General features: G+C 36.5%; 1 protein-coding gene across 5 annotated transcripts in view; it reads right to left on the bottom strand.

Moving 5' to 3' along the window:
• The window catches only part of LOC115209355 (sodium-coupled monocarboxylate transporter 1-like), a 169433-nt gene that overhangs the window by 77227 nt on the left and 67213 nt on the right, over nt 1-24993 (bottom strand). For all 5 annotated transcript variants that reach the window (XM_036500867.1, XM_036500868.1, XM_036500869.1 and 2 more), the window contains 6 exons: nt 21355-21470; nt 19418-19485; nt 17015-17101; nt 15840-16012; nt 8143-8243; nt 5167-5285 (listed from right to left, as the gene is read on the bottom strand). In XM_036500867.1, the coding sequence (XP_036356760.1) occupies nt 5167-5285; nt 8143-8243; nt 15840-16012; nt 17015-17101; nt 19418-19485; nt 21355-21470 (664 nt within the window). The remainder of the gene's footprint in view (nt 1-5166; nt 5286-8142; nt 8244-15839; nt 16013-17014; nt 17102-19417; nt 19486-21354; nt 21471-24993) is intronic.

Below are 24993 nucleotides of genomic sequence, written 5' to 3'. Positions count from 1 at the left end.
AGTGTAGCAAGCTTGCCCAAAATCACTACAAAAGGAGGCAAAATAGTGTGGCTAAGTTCATCCACTGGAGCCTATGTGAAAAAAACCGCCTGAACAGAGTATGGAAATGGTACAAACATGAACCAGAAGGAGTCACTGAGAACTGTGGGATTTTACAATCCGATGTGACTCCCTAATCAAGGCTTGGAGAACAGATATTGTTGTGGTAGATAAAGGAAAAAAAGGAAACCAAGATAATAGGTATTGCAATACCTGGAGATGCATGGATAAATGACAAAGAACTAGAAAAATTGAAAAGTACAAACTACTAAAAGACAAAATTGCAAGAATGTAGAGTATAAGGAGAGCGTCTGTCATTCTAGTTGTTGTAGGGGCACTTGGACCTCTAACAACCAAGAAATATGTCAAAGAAATATGAATTGAAATGAGAGCAGAGCAAGCCCAGAAAACTGCTTTGTTGGGGACAGTTTGGATTTTAAAATTGGTACTTGGATATTGAATGTGTCCCGTGATAATTAACAACCAAGTATCAAAGCTTATGTGTGGAAAGAGACCCTGTGAGACCTCTGACAGCAGGTTGCAGTCCACTCTCACAGAATCTACCAGAACAAAAAGACTGATCGTTCTGAGAAGTAAAGCAATAATAATAATATAATAATAATAATAATAGTAATAATAATAGTAATAGTAATAAGTAACTCAAATGTGGAGCCTAGAAACAGAAACAATCCCTGTAATAATAGGTGTATTAGGTATGCTTAAAAAACATTCAGACAAATACATAACCAAAACAACAGGACTTACAAATGTATATAACATACAGAAAATAGCACTACAAAGTACTGCATACATCCTATGTAAAACACTTTCAACACAGTGAAAATAAAAGTGCACCTGAGCACTGTACACAATTATTATTATTATTATTATTATTATAAACCACAGCACATACCCAAGGCACACAGAGCTGCGCTCGGTAGTGCAGTGAAAGCACGTGATAAAAATAAGACTGAATAATAACAACAACAATAATAATTGTTCCAAATTTAAGTGCAAGACTTGACATTTTTGGAGAAGGTGTGGGTTAGTTGATTATATTGACTTGAGTACTTGACTGATATTTTATCGTATCAAACCCCATAATGATAAAAGATAGAGTCAATGCTATACCAAATAGAAACCAATGATACCATATCTAACATAACACAATCAACATAGATATGATATCTTTTTCATTGCCAGTAAGTCATAACAATGCTAAGATATATCCTTGTCTTTTTCCTTACTTATCAGTCAGTAGTGAAGACATGCTCATCATAAAATATTCTGCATAGATGACACTCCTTTCATTACACATCTGATCCTTAACCTAACGCTAACCAAACATCCTACACCAAGGGTCTCCAGCCAAAGAGCCACAGACCAGTATTGCATTGATACAGTTCTATATTTAAGAGACGAGGAATTATGTAATTATTTACATTATTTACAATTGATGGATATTTGTCCTCATTTTGTTTGTTGTTATCAGGCATATGGTGTAGTGGTTAAGAGTGCAGGCTACTAACACCAAGATTCTGAGTTCGATTCCAGGCAGTGACCTGACTAATAATAATAATGATAATAACAACATAGAAAAATACCTATTTCTTTACTACCCACAAGGGGCTAAACACAGAGAAGACAAACAAGGACAGACAAACAGATTAAGTCGATTAAATCGACCCCAGTGTGTAACTGGTACTTATTTAATCGACCCCAAAAGGATGAAAGGCAAAGTCGACCTCGGCAGAATTTGAACTCAGAATGTAGCGGCAGACAAAATACAGCTAAGCATTTCGTCCAACGTGCTAACGTTTCTGCCAGCTTGCTGCCTTGGACATCGAAAAATACCTTAGGAATGAGAACCCAGGTTGAAAATTTCCCCAAGACACCTGAAGAAGGCTGGAGGGTATATCAGCTGAAATGCATTAACAACAAACAAGATGAGGACAAATATCCATCAAAGGTAAATAAGGTAAATAATGTACAGTATTGCATTGATGATCATTTGGTACCAGCCTGTCCAGAAATAATAAATTTTTAAAGTTTATTACTATTTTATTGACTGTTGCAGTTTGCGGGTTTGTTTTTGCATTATATGAGTATTATATGTGAAATAATTAAATTATATATTATGCACATTATTGTGTTTTTATGCATGCAACCCCTGGTCCATGGAAAAATTATCTTGCATCAAACTGGACCTTAATGCAAATAGGTCCTGTACAGTTGTTTGTAATGTAATTTTACTTCTGGCAGCTAATGACAAATGCAAAATTAATCCTTTAGCATAGTCGGTCAAATGTAATGGTTATTGATTCACGTTTTCTAAAATTAATCATGTGTTGTCGTGTAGCTTTGAAATTTTGATAATATAATTGTATACTTTCTGAATAACATCATAGAGTAGATGTAAGAAGCCAGTAGAACATTTGGATGGTTTCAACATAAATCAGTAGATATCTCTGCTTTAAATGCTAAATGGTTAAAGTATAATTGATTCTTAGAGATAGATACAAACAAAAATATGTTACAAGATATTTAAGTAATTCATATTCATGTATGTTGTGTTATTTACTGTAAATATTAAGATTCACTCTTGTTTTTGTGAATTACAACCACCATACACCACCTACTTCATCTCTTCCAACAACTTCAAAAATATAAAAGAAAACAAATATAAACATAAATCTGATGTGAACTAAAGGAATAACATTCCATACTGATAACCTTATATAAGCCCATTTTCCTGTTGCGGTTCAGATTTGGTAAGTGAAAACTGCCAAAGCCCACATAAAGAGCAGTTCTTGTTTTGAGTTGTAAACCTAACCTGTCGTCTTGTTTAAAATGATCCATATTGAACTTTTAGTTGAGTCCTCTCTGTAAGAAACATTAGGGTCACATTTCTGATTTGAGATAAACTTCCTTCTTTTCTCCCACCAGTCTTTAAAGCCCTATTGTCCTGTGTATCATGTGATATGCAAGATTTATTTCCATTTTGTTCATGCCTCATATATGGTACACATTCCCAACATTTTTCGACCATCAGAGTAACTTACGAAAAGAAAATTTTTCCATTACTCAGAATGTATGAAACAAAGGCTAACTAAAAGCCTGGTAACAAACATAGACATTTAAGACAAATTTATGAAATGCTTTGGTCAAAGTGTTAAATAAAAATTTCATGGATGGTACCCTTCCACCTAAGTTATACCCACCCACTTCTCACACACCAGCTGAAACAAAAAAAAATTCTGGTTTGATTTACATTTATACTTTGCATAGAAAATGAAAATTAGTGGATTTCTTTTCATGGCAAGTAAAAAATTTTGATATACTTTGCATAGAAAATGAAAATTAGTGGATCGCTTTTCATGGCAAGTAAAAAATTTTAATATACTTTGCATAGAAAATGAAAATTAGTGGATCGCTTTTGATGGCAAGTAAAAAATTTTGATATACTTTGCATGGAAAATGAAAATTAGTGGATCGCTTTTCATGGCAAGTAAAAATTTTGATATACTTTGCATAGAAAATGAAAATTAGTGGATCGCTTTTCATGGCAAGTAAAAAATTTTGATATACTTTGCATAGAAAATGAAAATTAGTGGATCGCTTTTGATGGCAAGTAAAAATTTTGATATACTTTGCATAGAAAATAAAAATTAGTGGATCGCTTTTTATGGCAAGTAAAAAATTTTGATATACTTTGCATAGAAAATGAAAATTAGTGGATCGCTTTTCATGGCAAGTAAAAATTTTGATATACTTTGCATAGAAAATGAAAATTAGTGGATCGCTTTTCATGGCAAGTAAAAAATTTTGATATACTTTGCATAGAAAATGAAAATTAGTTGATCGCTTTTCATGGCAAGTAAAAATTTTGATATACTTTGCATAGAAAATAAAAATTAGTGGATCGCTTTTTATGGCAAGTAAAAAATTTTGATATACTTTGCATGGAAAATGAAAATTAGTGGATCGCTTTTCATGGTAAGTAAACAATTTTGATATACTTTGCATGGAAAATGAAAATTAGTGGATCGCTTTTCATGGCAAGTAAAAAATTTTAATATACTTTGCATAGAAAATGAAAATTAGTGGATCGCTTTTGATGGCAAGTAAAAAATTTTGATATACTTTGCATGGAAAATGAAAATTAGTGGATCGCTTTTCATGGCAAGTAAAAAATTTTAATATACTTTGCATAGAAAATGAAAATTAGTGGATCGCTTTTGATGGCAAGTAAAAAATTTTGATATACTTTGCATGGAAAATGAAAATTAGTGGATCGCTTTTCATGGCAAGTAAAAAATTTTGATATACTTTGCATGGAAAATGAAAATTAGTGGATCGCTTTTGATGGCAAGTAAAAAATTTTGATATACTTTGCATGGAAAATGAAAATTAGTGGATCGCTTTTCATGGCAAGTAAAAAATTTTGATATACTTTGCATGGAAAATTTTAAGTTACTGGTGTAATTGCATGGAAAGTTAAAAATTATTGGCATACTAGACATGGAAAGTTAAATGTTACTGATGAGTTAAAAATAATGTATGTACTTTGTATAGCAAGTTTAAAATCAAACTGTTTAACATTAAAAGTTTAAAGAAAATATTGCTTTCAAATATAGGCACAAGGACTAAGTTTAAAGAAAATATTAGAAAAAACAAAAAAAAACAAATGCTTACCTTATTTCAGTAATCAAATTTGTGGATAACAAAATTAGGGATAACAGGTTTTTCCAGTCATTAAAAGATCTGTATGGATTTGCTAAAGCCTTAAAATCGCATTTTTAAAAATCTGTGGTGCCCTCCATTTGAGAAGGACAGATTACACCATTTGGGAAACTCTGATCTACATGTATACATCCATATATTTCTGGCACATAGTTTTATATACATCTATGTGTGAGTGCAAGTGTGCGTGTGTGTGTTTATGTGTATGTGTGTATGTAATCCATTTGGCAATATGTGCTAACCATTGGGCTAAAGAATTCCAAGATCTTTTGCATAAAGGTTGCTTTCTCTTAAATAACAAAAATAAATAATAAAACTAATATAATTAAACAAATTTGCAACAATTTGATCAAAAACAACAGGAATGGTAGTTATTATACTCACATTTTTATGATTTACTCCAAATCTCAAAGGTTTGCGTATTTTTTCAGGTAGACAGGGGAAAAGGATATCAAAGATTGGAACAATAAGTCTTGGATCAATTTTCGCTGGTTTTGAAGCACCTAAGATTAAAGGACTTAGATATATACACACATTATAGATTTAAAAAAATTTTATTCATGCCATTTATGTCACTGACCAAATCTGATGAGAGTTATTCACGAAATAAATGCTTGTGATTCTGTTGTGTCTGGGTAGAGTCATTTTCTTTTTGTGCCTTATAATGTAACACACTCACCGGTAAAATTTCCGCTTATTTCTTATTTTTATTTTCCTAAAATTTTCGTTGCATCTTGCAACCTTTTCAAAATCATAAGGCACAAAAAGAAAATGACTCTCCCCAGACATAACAGAATATGCTTCAACACACGAACTCATATAAAGAATCTTGCAAACCAAATCCAAAAACGAAATGCTAGTGATGTTTATATTTTTAAGAAATGGTTATATTACTTTCTATGTATACTGTGTATATTAATTGGATTGGTGTCATCATCTCCAATGTTGCTTTCACTACATTACAGCAGTCGTATGTTCCAGCTTTCTTCAGGTGTGTTGTGTTGAACTCAGTTGTTGTCATGGAAATTTGAAACTAACCCTTTATTTAATCAACAGGGAGTGCAATGTTCTCATTCCACTTTATTATTTTATTCTTTTACTTGTTTCAGTTATTTGACTGCGGCCATGCTGGAGCACTGCCTTTAATCGAGCAACTCGACCCCGGGACTTATTCTTTTGTAAGCCCAGTACTTATTCTATCAGTCTCTTTTGCTGAACCGCTAAGTAACAGGGACATAAACACACCAGCATCGGTTGTCAAGCAATGCTAGGGGACAAATACAGACACAAACACACACACGCATATATATATATACATATATACGACGGGCTTCTTTCAGTTTCCGTCTACCAAATCCACTCACAAGGCTTTGGTCGGCCCGAGGCTATAGTAGAAGACACTTGCCCAAGGTGCCATGCAGTGGGACTGAACCCGGAACCATGTGGTTGATAAACAAGCTACCTACCACACAGCCACTCCTGTGCCACTCTTCACTTCAGGACATTTTTTGCATCAGTTGATTTTTTTTTTTTATATATATACAATTGCAGTGTGGAAGGTGTTTATAAGCCATTTAAGGAACACACAAAACCATTAGATTCACTTCAACATTTAAATTTAATTTGTCAAAATATTTTCGTCGCTTTGAGACTGCGACCTATTCACTGACAAAACTTGAGATGCAGCACGAAGTTTTGTCAGTGAACAGGTCACGGTCTCAAAGTGACGAAAATATTTTGACAAATTAAATTTAAATGTTGAAGTGACTCTAACGGTTTTGTGTGTTTCTTAAATGGCTTATAAACACCTTCCATGCTGCAATTGTTTTCGTTCCAGCACACAATCTCAGATCAAGTCACTTGCTATGCAAGTACATCTCAGTATATATATAAATTTTTATTTGTAGGTTTTTTTATTTGTCTTGCAAAATTCTTGATGTAAATTCATGTGTTGAAGCAGATATTGGTACAAGGTCACATTTTGCCAATTAAACACACACCTTATATAACATATATGGTCTTTACTTCAGCTTTATTATTATTACTCCTGCCTTAGCAAAGGCAGAGGTATTGTTTTCAGTCATGTTTGTTTGCTTTTGTTTGTTCATGGATGAGATATCTCAAGAACAGCTGGATGGATTCGGATGAAACTTTTGGGGATGTTTGGCCTCGTGACTGGCACAAACTGATTAGATTTTGGGATCAACCCAGTATGGGACAAGGATTATGGATTATTTTTTCTTCATTTATATATATACATATATATATATATACACACACACACACACAGACACAGACACACACACACACACACACACACACACATATATATATATATATAGAGAGAGAGAGAGATTTCACTTTCATACATTCTATTGTATTTATTTTATTTCTACTTTATTTTATTATATATATATTTCATTTTATTTCTATTTATTATTTTATTTTTATTTTATTTTTGCACATATATACATTAATTTATATACCTAAAGAAGTCACTTAGAAAGGAATATATAAACCAATACACATGCATATTGATGTATAAACTATTGACATCCATACTTGCTGCGTGTATATATATATATATATATATATATATATATATATATATTATCACAATCAAGGAACGGCCATAATAGGCCATTCACCCACTAGAAATAACAGCCAAAAGCTTCACCGCAAAATAACATTAATTCCGTAAACCAGGAGAATTCCGTAAACCAGGCCATTCTCTAGTGGGTGAATGGCCTTTATGGCCGTTCCTTGATTGTGATATTGAACTTAAAAATGGTTTATGACTATTTAATTTTTTTCCCACTAGGCCGCTGGGGGCAAAAGATTCTACAAAATTTTTTTTTTGCCTCCCTATATTGATTAATTATAAATATATATATATATATATATATATATATATATATATATTATATACATATATGTAAGCACATATGTACACACACACATACAAACATGAATATAAATTTTGTTTCACAGGACTTATTCTTTGTAAGCCTAGTACTTATTCTATCAGTCTCTTTTGCTGAACTGCTAAGTTATGGGGATGTAAACACACTAACATTGGTTGGCAAGTGATAGTGGGCGGGGGACAAACACAGACACAAAGACATACACACGCTAACACATACATGTACATATATGATGGGCTTCTTTTAGTTTTCGTCGACCAAATCCTCTCACAGGGATATTTGGTCAGCCTGATACTAAAGAAGAAGAAGATACTTGCTCAAGGAGCCATGCAGTGGGACTGAACTCAGAACCATGTAGTTGGGAAGCAAGCTTCTTACTACACAGCCATGCCTGATCAAGAAATAAATGCACACATAAAAAGTTAACTGTAATTACCTGTAATAAAACTTATGATGAGTCCAACACCAACTGCTATAAGAACAGCCTCAGCACTGAACCACAGATAGGACAATCTGTATAGGTCTATAAGTGGACCCCTGGAAAATAAGTAGATAAATAAAAAGAGTAAATAATTTTATACTTCTGCAATGAGGACTAATGTAAACAATAAAATAAAAAGGGTTACATTTTGAGGTATCTTGGGAGGGTCATTATGCCAATAATAATAATACACACACTGGTTAGATATCACTTCTTCATTGTTAGTCAATTGGTTAAGTATTCAAAAATTTAACTAACCAAACATTTGTTAGTCAAAATCCTTTCATTGCTATTCATGTCATTTTCAATGACTTACCCACCATCTATTCAAGGTCTACCCTGAGTCTGTCTGAGAATAAGTCTGATGCCTTTGTATATGTAGGCCTGCATGTGTGTATATAGATGTGTATTTGCTTAGGAGAAAATGTAAGGGTGAAAGTAGAAGAGTTTTTTTTGTGTGTGTGTATACCCATGTGTCTTCTTGTATGTGAGTTTACGTATTAGCACATGAAACAAATGACCAATTAGAAAGTTGGTTGGATATTTTAGCAATTGACCCACAATAATGAAGTGCTATCGTTTCAGTGCATGTGTTATTGAAGTAATGACCCTCTCAAGACAAGATTTGTTTCAACACGTGTAGTCACAATCAGCAGTAACAACAAAAAACATTCTTTCAAACAAAAAATAAGAGAGAGAGAGAGACCGACAGACGGAGAAAGAAAGAGAGAGAGTTTTCATGTAGTGTTTCTCTCAGCTAGAAATAACAGCAAAGTCTCTTTCAAGTCACACCTAATAAAAAAAACTATAAAGGCAGGAATTATTTAATTTTATGCATGAAAGGTCATGGCTAGAAAGCCTTTGATCTTGTATTTCTTTGTTTAGAGCTGAACTGACGGTGGTGGTGGCGGTGGCGGTGGCAGTGGTGGTGGTGGTGGTGGTGGTGGTGAAGGTTATGGAGGTATAAAGGAAAATAAACTACCATTCCTTAAAAACACAGACAACTGTGTGAAAGAATATTTTAAGACTGCTACAGTAGGCAATTATCTATATAGTTCAGTAGAAAGTGAACAATAATCATCCTCCTCATCATCATCATCGTTTAACGTCCGTTTTCCATGCTAGCATGGGTTGGTCAGTTCAAATGGGGTCTGGGAAGCCAGAAGGCTGCACCGGGCTCCAGTCTGATCTGGCAGTGTTTCTACAGCTGGATACCCTACCTAACGCCAACCACTCCATGAGTGTAGTGGGAGCTTTTTATGTGCCACCTGCACAGGTGCCAGGGGAGGCTGGAAAACGGTCACGATCGGATGGTGCTTTTTACGTGCCACCGGCACGGGGGCCAGAGGATATAATAATAATAATAACGATAATAATAATAATAATAATAAATATCCTGATGCAGTACCAGGCAGTGGCTCTCGTGGCTTCTGATCTTAACTGATTGGAAGTGTTATCATGTACATTGTTTTGTCTTGGTATAAAAGATGAGCTACAGCAAATATTCTGTTCAATACCACAGATTTGCTTGTCAGTTGTTTGACCTTGACCAGTTGAGCATGTCCCTTAGTGGCTGACGATATGTGCATCTCTGATCACGAGCAGAAGTAGTGGGGAAGCATCATAGCCATGTGTTGAGAGGGATTTTTTGGGGTTTGAATAATTCACCTCTGGAAACATGTGTGTTTCGTTCAACATCCTGAAACAACCCTTATTCAGGGACCGTTTGAGCAGGATGGGCTACTTGACCAGAAGAAAATTCTAACTGGGCCCCACCTGCAAGGTCATGCGCTGTTTATCTTGATATGAGATCACCATGTTGTGCACATATGGTTGTGATGCATGTGCCTGGTGTACCCTTATTAGACGGGTAGTCATGATGGGTATACTGGGCTTCGTATATTTTACCCCAGTGTCACTGTGATGGCATACACTGCTCTCTCACTCAATAATAATAATAATGATGATGATGATGAAAATAAAACCACAGATCACCAAGAAAAAATGCTTTCTAATTGATGTATCAATACCAACAGATGACAATGTTTCTCTAAAAGAAACAGAGAAACTTTCAAAATACAAAGATTTGGAAATAGAGGTAACTGAATGTGGAGTCTAAAAACAGAAACAATTCCTATCATAATAGGCGCATTAGGTATGATTAAAATATATTCAGACAAATACATAACAAAAACACCAGGACTTACAAGTATATATAAAACACACAGAAAATAGCACTACTGGGCACTGCACACATCCTATGCAAAACACTTTCAATACAGTAACCATAAGAGCATCACGATAAACCACATCACATACTCAAGGCACACAGAGCTGTGCTCGGTAGTAAAGTGAAAGGCACGCTATAAAAATAAAACTCTCTAGTTTCAGCTTAGAGCTGCGGCCATGCTGATGCACCATCGTTTTGTGCTACACTGTTATTGCGAAGAACCTCGTCTAATATGTGGCACTTGGTGAAGAACGGCGTTTGATAAAGCTACTCTCATTTGCACCTCTTGCCGTGAGGTAGGTTCATCTGGGACTCTCGACAGGAAGATGTCCAGCTTTGATTTAAAAACCGCTACATCTACTTCGTGCAAGTTCCTCAGACTCTTTGGGAGAATATTAAAAAGCTGTGGGCCCTTGAAACCCAGGCTGTTGAATAATAATAATGATGATGATGATGATGATGATGATGATCGCAACAAACCACAGCACATACCCAAGGCACACAGAGCTGCGCACGGTAGTGAAGTGAAAGCACGCTATAAAAATAAAACTACTGAATAATAATAATAATAATAATAATAATAATAATAATAATATAATTATAATGATAATAATAATAATAGCAACACCAGCCACAGCCACAACCACAACCACCACCAATAATAATAATAATAATGATACTAAATCAATAAAAAGATCACATGATAATGAGACTAGCATAATTGAATGCCTTAAAAGAAGACAGTCTCTCATTACAGTGCTTTATGAACTGAGCTGCTATGAAAGAATGTGAGAAAATTTGCCTTGTCAGTTACTTTGATTATAGGCCTGTTCAGTTAGGGCTGACCTGGACTAAATGCCACCAGCAACACCACCAACAACATCAACAGCAGCAGTAGTAGTAGTAGTAGTAGTAGAACCCATTACATTAACAAATCTAAGAAGTTTGCTTCATGCTTCTCAACCATGTGATTCCAGGTTCAGCCCCACTGCATGGCAGCTGAGGCAACTGCCTTCCACTACAGCCCCTGGGCTGACCAAAGCCTTGTGAGTGAATTTTGGTAGACAGAGACAGAAGGAAGCCTGTTGTGCTGGCTGTGTGGTAAGTAGCTTGCTTACCAACCACATGCTTCCGAGTTCAGTCCCACTGTGTGGCACCTAGAGCAAGTGTCTTCTACTATAGCCTCGGGCCAACCAAAGCCTTGTGAGTGGATTTGGTAGATGGAAACTAAAAGAAGCCCGTCGTATATATGTATATATATATATATATGTGTGTGTTTGTGTGTATGTTTGTGTATCTGTGTTTGTCCCCCCAACATCACTTGACAACCGATGCTGGTGTGTTTATGACCCCGTAACTTAGCGGTTTGGCAAAAGAGACCGATAGAATAAGTACTAGGCTTACAAAGAATAAGCCCTGGGGTTGATTTGCTCGACTAAAGGTGGTGTACCAGCATGGCCACAGTCAAATGACTGAAACAAGTAAAAGAGTAAAAGAGAGTATATATATATATATATATACATACATACATACATACATACATACATATATACAAACACACACACATATATACAATGTTTTAGACATTTCTCTACCAAGAGCACTTATTAGAAATTCAGTATATGTTATTCTCAATGAATATATTTAATTAATGATATATATATACACATATATATAAATGTGTGTGTGTGTGTGTGTATATATATACATATACACACACACTTTTATATTATATGTATATATATATATATATATATATATAACTATATATGTGTGTGTGTGTATCATCATCATCATCATCACCATTTAACATCTGTTCTCCATGCTGGCATGGGTTGGACAGTTTGACCAGGGCTAGCAAGCTGGAAGGCTGCACCAGACTCCAGTCTGATTTGGCATCGTCTTCTACATCTGGATGCCCTTCCTAACACCAACCACTCCGAGAGTGTAATGAATACTTTTATGTTCCACCAGCACGTGTGCCATTTGCGTGACACTGGGGTGCATTTACGTGCCACTGGCACAGATGCCAATTTTCATGTCACCGGTATCTGCTATAAAAAATATTATAAACCACAACAGCCAACAAAAGGTGAGCGTTGGCTGTAATTTCTATAAGGTAGAGTCCTGCCCATTGGATCAACAATCATCATCATCATCATCATCATTTAACGTCCGCTTTCCATGCTAGCATGGGTTGGACGATTTGACTGAGGACTGGCAAACCAGATGACTGCGCCAAGCTCCAATCTGATCTGGCAGAGTTTCTACAGCTGGATGCCCTTCCTAACACCAACCACTCCGAGAGTGTAGTGGGTGCTTTTACGTGCCACCGGCATGAGGGCTAGTCAAGCAGTACTGGCGACAGTCACACTCGAAATGGTGTTTTTTACATGCCACCAGCACAGGGGTCAGTCCAGCGGCACTGGCAATGACCTCACTCGACAGGTTTTTTCACGTGCAACCGGCACAAGTGCCAGCAAGGCAACGCTGGTAACGATCACGATCATATGATGCTTTTTACATGCCACCAGCATGGAAGCCAGACAGCAGCCCTGGCAGTGATCCCACTCGGATGGAGCTGTTACCGCTCGACTGGCATGGGTCCCAGTCATCGAATTTGGTTCAATTTCGATTTCACTTGCCCCAACAGGTCTTCACAAGCAGAGTTTAGTGTCCAATGAAGGGAGGTTGCCATGGGTGCTAGTCGTCGAATTTGGTTCAATTTCAAATTCATTTTCGATTTCACTTGCCTCGACAGGTCTAACAAAATCCATTGAATATGGGGCAAAAGTCTCAGCAAACAACAGAGATTCAACAGATAAAGAAAAATATATCAGTTTATGTGAGGGAGACTTTAAGAAATGATAGACAAATCATGTGGCATCTTTCTGCCAAAATGAGAAAAGGAAAACTACAAAATTAGCCAGTCACATTTGGGCATTAAAAGAAGAGAACATTCCATATGATATAAGATGGAGGATAACTGAAAAGTCGAAACCATACTTGACCAGAACTGGGAAGTGTAAGCTTTGTTTAGCTGAAAAGGCACAAATCTTATTAAGATCTGAAATTTCAGACCCAATTTTGAACTCGCAATCTGAAATATTTAGTAGATGGAGACATATGTACAGATACATATTAAAAAACTGGAAGATCCCACTGCTACCAAATTGACTACTTTCATTTCATGATTCATTATGTTTTTTCTATATTACTCTTTTACTCTTTTACTTGTTTCAGTCACTTGACTGCGGTCATGCTGGAGCACTGCCTTTAGTCGAATCAAATCGACCCCAGGACTTATTCTTTGTAAGCCTAGAAATTATTCTATCGTTCTCTTTTCCTGAACCACTAAATTACGGGGACGTAAACACACCAGCATCGGTTGCCAAGCGATGTTGGGGGACGTGGGGGGACAAACACACAAACAAACATATACTCACACATACATACATATATACATATATACGACGGGCTTCTTTCAGTTTCTGTCTACCAAATCCACTCACAAGGCTTTGGTCAGCCCGAGGATATAGTAGAAGACATTTGCCCAAGGTGCCATGCAATGGGACTGAACCCAGAACCATGTGGTTGGTAAGCAAGCTACTTACCACATAACCACTCCTATGCCTATTGAATTTTTTTCTATACAACCCTAACCCACACTGATCCAATGTATTCTACACTATTAAAAGACTGTTTTACCTTTAAGAAATATTTTAATAATCTACATGAAAAATTCTCATAGCCAGTCAGCTATTTGCAAATCATATCTGTCAAGATTACATAAAACGCCATTGGTGTATATACAGAGAATAGCTATGCAATTTTATAAATATATGCATAAAGAAATAGGCATGTAAAATGTTGGTGATGCTCATGTGCACTATGTGATAATCACTAGATTATGTTTTAAATAATGTTGGCATTGCAATGACAGGATTTGTAATAGCATCTACACAATTGTTTTTGAGATGATTAAGGCATACATATATGATACTGGGGAATATCTATGGCTTTTTTGGCCCACATCATAGCTCCCCTTGTAAATATATGATTGTGCATTATCAAAAAAAAAATAACAGTAAACAACATCAATAATATCTCAAAATATTCATTCCTACAGCTGTTTCAATAATTCTTATATCACAACACAATTAAATAAGATATAAAAGTCATACCTTTGAGAAATAGTTTCTGTCGGAAAGTAAGAGATATTTTTCTATGCTTAGATACATACACATTTGCATTCACATACATACCTACATGCATGCATACTGACATACACATCAACATATATATACCTACCTACTAACCTACCAACCTACATACATACATACATACATACATACATAGTTAATCCAAACATGAACAAAGAGAAAACACAACAACGTGAGGACATGGAACAAGTATAGTGTTATTGGACGCTCAGGAAAGGAAAGAAAGAAGGAGGATTTAACGTTTTGAGTGGAGCTCTTCATCAGAAACATAGAAAGAGGAAAAGTTCAAGGAAGGAAAGACGGAAAAGAAAATCGCCAACGATACACAAACGGTCATACATACATACATAAGAATTTTTTGCGTGATAAGATAAAAAACCAAGGCTGTATAAATATTAGAGCATTTATAGATAGAAGGTCTTACAACTGTTTCTAGGATATTAATTAATATCCTAGAAACAGCTGTAAGACCTTCTATCTATAAATGCTCTAATATTTATACAGCCTTGGTTTTTTATCTTATCACGCAAAAAATTCTTATACACACACACGCTGACATAGAACCAATGTTGAACCCTTTATTCACAATATTGCCGAATCTGGAACATAACTATGGTCTGTCTATAGCACTTATTCAGCATTACCTGACACCTTTGGGTCTCAATGACACCTTTATCTCTTATAACCTCAACGTACATACATACATACATACATATATACATACATACATACATACATACATACATACATACATACATACATACATACATGCATGCATTTGTATGTGTATATGTACATGCATACAGACAAGCATCATCATCATCATCATCATTGTTTAACGTCCGTTCTCCATGCTAGCATGGGTTGGACGGTTCGACCGGGGATCTGGGAAGCCAGAAGGCTGCACCAGGCTCCAGTCTTATCTGGCAATGTTTCTACAGCTGGATGCCCTTCCTAACGCCAACCACTCCGTGAGTGTAGTGGGTGCTTTTTACGTGCCACCTGCACAGGTGCCAGGCGAGGCTGGCAACAGCCATGGTCGGATTGGTGCATTTTACGTGCCACCGGCACGGAAGCCAGTCGAGGTGGCTCTGGCATAAACTTCTTAGTGTATCAAAACTAAACTGATTAAAATATTTATAGAAATTATGAAACAACTGCTTAGACTGTTTCTCTCTGCATGAAAAAGAATCTTTTACCATGTTTTTACTTCTGCTGTTATGTTTGTGCTTGCGGGTGTTGCTGTGGTCAAGTTCCAATTGCAACCAGATGTATCAATCGAAGAAGTAGGATTTGGATACTTTTCTATCTGTGCGCCAATTCCAATCCACATCATGATGCCGAGAGCAGTAAATAAACCACTGAATGCACCCTGAATAGAAAATGGTAAAGTGAAATTAAAATATAATAATAATAATGAAAATTTTGTATACAGTACTCAGGTGCACCACAACTTGTCAAAAGTGAGTATAAAGCATATGCAGTAATGTACAAATGTCTGGAAAGTGGACAATGAATGAGTCAGATACATGCTTGCGTGTGTATGGAGGGGAGAAAATCAGGTGTAGTGTTGGCGAATCTCAGGAAGCAAGGAAGTTTTGAAGGAGGCAGTACTCCGACAACTAACAACTGATGCCGGCAGTTTGTTCCATACTTCAGCAACTCTTAGCATGAAAAAATGTTTCCGAAAGCCATGGGAGCTGTGCTGTTTTCTGACTTTGTAAACATATCCACGGGTGTTAGACAGGTGGAGTTTGAAAAGGTGCTCAGAGTTATTTAGCTCCTTTATACATCATTACCTGTCCCAGAGCACCAAGTGAATAGTGTATGAGTCAGATACATGCTTGCGTGTGTATGGAGGGTAGAAAATCAGGTGTAGTGTTGGCGAATCTCAGAAAGCATGGAAGTTTTGAAGGATGCAGTACTCCAACAACTAACAACTGATGCCAGCAGTTTGTTCCATACTTCAGCAACTCTTAGCATGAAAAAATGTTTCCGAAAGTCATGGGAGCTGTGCTGTTTTCTGACTTTGTAAACATATCCACAGGTGTTAGACAGGTGGAGTTTGAAAAGGTGCTCAGATTTATTGTTAGTAAGATGGTTAATAATTTTATGGGTGTCTGCCAAGTCAGCTGCCAGATGTCTATTTAGAATTTATGTAATTTATTCATTTCAGTTTGAAAAATTAAAATGCTTTCTCTACATGACATAATTCACAATTCAATTAAATTCACATCTATCTAAAATAGTGAGTCATTCTTCTTCATTTAATATTTCCTTTAGAAATTATTTTTTTAAAAATATACTGACATAAATGAAAGTTGAAATTTTTTAAAAACTGAGGAAAAGAAATGAACAAAAAATAAATATTTACCCATTTGTTTGCCCAAGGGAAAAACAGGCCTAAGACAAATATCCCAAGCAGTGGTCCTCCAATGATACCAAATAGTGATAATGCTGCCTGAAACATAAAAATACATAATACAATACCAGACCAAAGACCTGAGAAGCTTAGGACCAGAAGTATCTCAAGTTTCTGAATTTTCCAGTTTTCTGAGACAGTCTAAATATATGCTTAAAATATAATATAAACTATGAAAAGTAAAGAACTAAATTGTATTTAACAGATTCAAATTAAAATGCCTTTAACTCTTTTGACATCATGCTGCCTGAGAACAGCCTTGCTTCAATGATACAAATTTAATGCCTAGGGGAATTTCAACCATGTTTCGTGGTCTGCTACCACAACAGCTCCTTTATAGGATCCAGTTAGCTCAAGACATCATCAGGAGGAACCACGTTCAGTTTCGACCCCTACTCCTCTATCGCTTTGATGTGGCAGGCCCTCCCCACTTTCAGATGTGTCTTCAGATCTGGTGTTGGGTGCATGTCTTCTTTCTTCTTCTTTCTTCTGTTCCTTGGCCTCTTCGATGTAGCGTCAATGAGTGTCAGCTGGCGACTGACAGTCTTGTCAAATTTTTTCCCTTTAAATAACTGTCACTAAGCTCCAGCAAGCATCCCCATCAAGTTGTCGCATGACACTGTCTCAACTTTAACTGACCAATGAAGGCACGTAGTTTTAGCCCACGCATTCTCTAAACGACCGTCACCTGTCAGTCAGCGAAGCTAATTCAATGCCAGCTTGTCTCACCTAGTGATGTTATTATTATCTCTGGAATGGCAACATACTAATTTATTAATGCCCTAGTAGACTACACCTTTTGTAGCATCAACTTATGCTATGCCCTCATGGACACATTACACTGGCTCTTTTACATTCTTTTCAATACAGGCACAAGGCCTGAAATTTTGGGGGAGATGGGTGGTATAGTTAATTACATTGGCTGTAGTACTCAGCTGGTATTTATTTTATCGTCTCTCTAAAAGGACAAAAGGTAAAGACAACTTCGGCAAAATTTGAACAAGTGAAATCAAATCAAAATCAAAATCAAATTCGATGACTGGCATCTATGCTAGCAGGGTGCAAAGAGCACCATACGAGTATGATCATTGACAGAGTGGCTAACCGGCTTCAGTGCCAGTGGCACTTAAAAGGCACCATTCGAGTGTGATCGTTACTGGCACTCAAGCCCTGTGCTACTAGGGTATTAAGAGCACCATCCGAGCGTGATCATTGCCAGAGCAGCTACCTGGCCTTGTGCATATGAAAGACACCATTCGAGCGTGATCGTTACCAGCATCGCCTTACTGGCACCTGTGCCGGTGGCATGTGTAAAAGGTTCGAGCAAGGTCGTTGCCAGTACCGCCTGACTGGCCCCATGCCAGTGGCACGTAAAAGCACCCACTACACTCTCAGAGTGGTTGACGTTAGGAAGGGCATCCAGCTGTAGAAACTCTGCCAGATCAAGTTTGAAGCCTGGTTCGCCAGCCCTCAGTCATTCGTCCAACCCATGCTAGCATGGAAAGCGGACGTTAAGTGATGGTGATGATGATGATGAATGTAAAGCTAGAAAAAATGCTGCTAAGCATTTTGTGCAGTTGGCTAACAATTCTACCAGTCAGTTGCTGTAACCTATATATACCCATAAAAAAATGAACTCTTAAAATTTCACTGTATATAAATTAAACATTATGGTAAGCTTTCACGACCTGGAAGAGAAGGACAGTATGCAACTGTTAGCTGCGGGTGTCAACTACTTACTGACATTTCATATCCCCAGTCAGACGCTTCCTGGCGAGTTTGTGTCCAAACAAGTTGGAGCAGGTTTTGCATTGCGAAGACACAACCAGGGGTGTATATGGATAATAGTGTTTCAAATTTTGGCACAAGTCCAGCAATCTTATCGAATCTAGTGCAGTACTGGTACTTATTTTACTAACTCTGAAAGGAGGGAGGGCAACATCAACTTTGGTAGAATTTGAACTCAGAACATAAAACTGGAAGAAATGCAAGTAAGTATTTCGTCCAGCCTGCTAACAATTTTACCAGTTTGCCACAATATATAAATTAAAAGCAGTAGTATATTGTGTGGAGGTGCGTGGCTTAGTGGTTAGGGTGTCAGCATCATGATTGTAAGATTGTGATTTCGATTCCTGGACCGGGCAACGCATTGTGTTCTTGAGCAAAACACTTCATTTCACGTTGCTCCAGTCCATTCAGCTGGCAAAAATAAGTAACGCTGCAATGGACTGGCATCCCGTCCAGCTGGGGAACACATACGTCATAGAAACTGGAAAACCGGGTCCATAAGCCTGGCTAGGCTTTAAAAGGGCAAGAGAGAGAGAGTAGTATATTGTACATAAAAGTGAATATTACCTGTAGCACACTACCAAGAAGAGAAGCAACATAGGCCAAAGCAAGGCATACAAGTCCAAGAACAACAACTGGAAAAAATTAGAACGTTTTATTAAGTATACGAAGAAAAAAATCAACGTTTTTCACTTATGTTTCATTACTAAACTACACAGAAAAGCTACTGCATTTACTCAAAATACATCAGGGTTTGTGAAGAGCACAACAGGGGCATAATGCCATTTCATATAAATTTGACTACAGTTCTTCTCCTGTTATAGGAGCCACTTAAGGGCCTTAGTCTTGCAAGTTACAAGTCAGTCACTGCTAGTGTTGGTTTCATGGAAAAAGCACCCAAAACTTTCCGTAAAGTGGTTTGAATTAGAAAGGGCATCCAAAACAGACATTGGTGCATGACATAGTCTTCTCATTCATAAATTGTCTAATCTATGCCAACTTGGAAGCTGAACAATAAATGAAGATGGTGATGGGGATAATGGTTTTGTTTCTGTTTACCATTCATATATAACGGGGCAGTACCAGTTTGGTTATATCATCCACAGCAACGTTATACGTAACTTGTAACTAGCAACACTATTAAAACATTGTTTCTCAACCATTTTTACCTATGGACCCCTTTGGTTTCATTCGATGTCTTAAAAAAATCATGTTATACTTTATACTCATGTTATACTTTTCCTAATAAAATATTATTAGGAATTCTGTTTAAAAAATTGTAAAAATATTGTGTATTTTAAGAGCAAAATTTTATATTGGCTCCTAAGAGCCATATGGACCCCTGTTGTAAACCCCCAGTTGATAACTAAACTCTTCAAAATAGTACCCCAGTATGGCTGCAGTCCAATGACTGAAGCAAGTAAAAGATAAAAGACAAAGCATTAACTCTTTTGTGATGATACTTATAATGAAGTTCAGTCTCTATGAAAGATTTAAAGAAATAACTAAACTCTCCAACATTAGCCTTTAAACAGCAAACATTGTCAATTCATGTTTCATAAATTTTGCATAGATACAATCAAAAATCATAGATACAATCAAAAATCATAGATACAATCAAAAATCAAAAATCAAAACTCAAAAATCAAAATCAAAATCAAATTCGATGACTGGCGTCCGTGCTAGCAGGATGCAAAGAGCAATATACGAGTGTGATCATTGACAGAGCAGCTAGCCAGTGGCACTTAAAAGGCACCATCCGAGCGTGATCGTTACCAGCATTACCTTACTGGCACCTGTGCCGGTGGCATATGTAAAAGATTCGAGCGAGGTCGTTGCCAGTACCACCTGACTGGCCCCGTGCTGGTGGCACGTAAAAGCCACCACTACACTCTCAGAGTGGTTGGCGTTAGGAAGGGCATACAGCTGTAGAAACTCTGCCAGATCAAGACTGAAGCCTGGTGCAGCCATCTGGTTCACCAGCCCTCAGTCATTCGTCCAACCCATGCTAGCCTGGAAAGCGGACGTTAAACGAGGATGATGATGATACAGCCATCATCAAAGGAAAGGGAATATTTTACAGCACTTTTCAATAGTGAGATTGTAAATTTTACTCTGTGAGCGATTAGCAATTATAGTTTTTGTACTTATATAAAAGTGAAAGCCCGTTTGGCACACTCATTCGTGCTGCCTTTTACCATCGTTTAAGAATTAAGCTAGGAGTTTGGAACATGACTCAACCAAAAGTTTGTCTCATAATATTAATGGGTGCTTTTTTGATGGCACAAGATTTTGTGATGATTGCCTGATAAATTTGCAATGCTGAAGAAAGCTTAAGCTTAAATAAAACACTTAAAAATGTCCAATTTTGTATCACAGGTTCAAGGTAACCTCAGGTGAGTTGATACCAAAAGGATTAAATCATTTGCTTTGGAAATAGATTGTAGAAAGAAATAATAAAATCTATAGGAATGTTTTCAAAACCATTACGGCATTCTACTTACCTAGAATTTTGGAAATGATAGTTGCTTTTTTTTCTGGTAAATCCTTCATAATATAAGCCTTTATGACATCTTGAAGGATTACAGTAGAAAGTGAATTTAATCCAGATGAAATCGTACTAAAATAAATCCCCAAAATATATAATGATAAAAAGAAATAGCTAAAGGAATTAAAAGCGATAAAATCATTAGCAACATTAAAAGGCACAGGAGTGGCTGTGTGGTAAGTAGCTTGTTTACCAACCACATGGTTCTGGGTTCAGTTCCACTGCATGGCACCTTGGGCAAGTGTCTTCTACTATAGCCCCGGGCCGACCAATGCCTTGTGAGTGGATTTGGTAGACGGAAACTGAAAGAAGCCCGTCATATATATGTATATATATATATGTGTGTGCGTGTATGTTTGTGTGTCTGTGTTTGTCCCCCTAGCATTGCTTGACAACCGATGCTGGTGTGTTTACGTCCCCGTTACTTAGCGGTTCGGCAAAAGAGACCGATAGAATAAGTACTGGGCTTACAAAAGAATAAGTCCCGGGGTTGAGTTGCTCGATTAAAGGCGGTGCTCCAGCATGGCCGCAGTCAAATGACTGAAACAAGTAAAAGAGTAAAAGAGTGAAAGAGTAATTAATTGACCCTGTGCTTGAGGAGATCCATTGAGTGAAGTACACCAACATCAAAAATCAGTGGAAACTGTAGTTGTGATCCCTGTGCCGGTGACACATAAAAAGCACCATCGGAACGTGGCCAATGCCAGCACCACCTTGACTGGCTTCCATGCCGGTGGCACGTAAAAGCACCAATCCGATCATGGCCATTGCCAGCCTCGCCTGGCACCTGTACCGGCGGCACATAAAAAGCACCCACTACACTCACGGAGTGGTTGGCGTTAGGAAGGGCATCCATCTGTAGAAAATCTGCCAGATCAGACTGGAGTCTGGTGCAGCCTTCTGGCTTCCCAGATCTCTGGTCGAACCTGGAAAACGGACGTTAACAATGATGATGATGATGATGAATCCCATCAAAGGCAGTTTGCAACAAAGAATTGTTTGAGCATCAGAGGAAAGGCATTGCGATGTATAGTAACAGACTTTTGTGATCAGTGTTTAAATTCAGCTGAGGTCAGTTTTGCTTTTTATTCATCCTGGGTTGATAAAATAAAGTATGAGTCTAGTACTGCTCTTCCTGTTGTCAATCTTCACCTGTTTCATATGAAATAATAATTTCCTATGGAAGACATATGTCCATGGATGATAGAAAACAAAGGACACTGAACCTCATACACACATGCTTACGCACACACACATGTGTGTGTGTATGTATGTATATATATATATATATATATATATATACATATATATAAAATATTATTAGAGACAAAACCACTATTTTGCAAAACAAATAAGGAAAGACTTAATCAATACATAAAATTTTAATAAATAGTCAAAAAAACCGCCACTACAATCGTTTCTTGTCTTGATCGACAATCTTCAGGTGGACTTCCAATCTAAAAAATCAAAATTTTAAAATATAAAAATAATAATTTTAAATAATTAAAGTATAAATGAAAAAATATAAGTATATAATCCATATATAACCTATATATAATCCATATCGAAAATATAGACAAATTACCACGAATTCCCTAAAAGAAACCATGATAAAACAAAACTCTTAAAAACATATAACGATAAAATCTCCCTTTGCTAAACTCTAAAACAAACCTATATAGTAATCCCCCTAACCTAAACATTCACACACAAATACACACACGTAAACCACAGACCCACGACTTATACACATACCTATACTAACTTATAAACCTCAATATACACCAAAACCCACTCCCTCCCACACAGACAAATTAACACATACATCCCAAAACCTAAATAACAAACCCATATACACATTCACACACAAACACACACACACACGCAAAACACACACACACAACAGATACATATACTCCCTCACATATACGCATATACATACTCACTAAACTCGACATATACAACAATACTTACACACCCACAAGTAAGTAAGTGTGTAAGTATTGTTGTATATGTCGAGTTTAGTGAGTATGTATATGCGTATATGTGAGGGAGTATATGTATCTGTTGTGTGTGGTGTTTTGTGTGTGTGTGTGGTTTGTGTGTGAATGTGTATATGGGTTTGTTATTTAGGTTTTGGGATGTATGTGTTAATTTGTCTGTGTGGGAGGGAGTGGTTTTGGTGTATATTGAGGTTTATAAGTTAGTATAGGTATGTGTATAAGTCGTGGGTCTGTGGTTTACGTGTGTGTATTTGTGTGTGAATGTTTAGGTTAGGGGGATTACTATATAGGTTTGTTTTAGAGTTTAGCAAAGGGAGATTTTATCGTTATATGTTTTTAAGAGTTTTGTTTTATCATGGTTTCTTTTAGGGAATTCGTGGTAATTTGTCTATATTTTCGATATGGATTATATATAGGTTATATATGGATTATATACTTATATTTTTTCATTTATACTTTAATTATTTAAAATTATTATTTTTATATTTTAAAATTTTGATTTTTTAGATTGGAAGTCCACCTGAAGATTGTCGATCAAGACAAGAAACGATTGTAGTGGCGGTTTTTTTGACTATTTATTAAAATTTTATGTATTGATTAAGTCTTTCCTTATTTGTTTTGCAAAATAGTGGTTTTGTCTCTAATAATATTTTATAATATTTTACTATAAAATTGGATTTAATCCTAAATCTGATTTTTTTCCCTGTAAATTTGGATTTATTCCCTAATATTTATTATTATATACATATATATATATATATAAGCAACAAGTATATCTGAGGTAATGTGGTACGATCGTTTCATGCTACTTCATTTTATTAAATACCGTAAGTATTACATCAGTTTTAAAATGTCGAGCAATCTTCAGCCACTGTGTTTAATAAAATGAAGTAGCATGAGACAATTGTACCACTCTACCTCAGATATACTTGTTGCTTATTTTGATTATAATCACCCCCATTGATTTATATGGATAATACCATACAAAATTCTGGTGCCTTTGACTTAAGTACCATATTCATCTGAATTTAAATTTTGCTAAACTTATATAAATATATATATATATTAATTGTTATCGCCATATTAATATGGCACTCTTATAGATATAAGAATAATCGCTGCCGCTGGTCAGCTCCATGAGGCCACCGCCATCAAGAAAGCTATTGATACACGATCTGTATCCATTATAACCTTCGAACAAGGGAGGTCAGCCGCTTCACACTGCCAGTCCGACAGCTACAGACGCGTTTCGGGGTATTGCCCCTTGTCAATGTAGCGCAGTCAGACCCGCAGGTGTCGCCACTGACGTCTCTGTTCGAAGGTTCCTATTTACCTAGTTTCAGTGGAATACATCCACTTGTTTTCAATAATAGAAATATTAAAATTACTAAGTCTCTATAAAAGAGATTGCGGCAGCGTTTACTGGAAATTAATTGCAGCTAACAGTTGCATATTGTCCTCTTCCAGGTCGTGAAAGCTTACCATAATGTTTAATTTATATACAGTGAAATTTTAAGAGTTCATTTTTTTATGGGTATATATAGGTTACAGCAACTGACTGGTAGAATTGTTAGCCCACTGCACAAAATACT

This window comes from Octopus sinensis, linkage group LG3 (assembly GCF_006345805.1).
Source record: "Octopus sinensis linkage group LG3, ASM634580v1, whole genome shotgun sequence".
Classification (NCBI taxonomy): Eukaryota; Metazoa; Mollusca; class Cephalopoda; order Octopoda; family Octopodidae; genus Octopus; species Octopus sinensis.
This window is presented reverse-complemented; position numbering and strand designations above follow the sequence as displayed.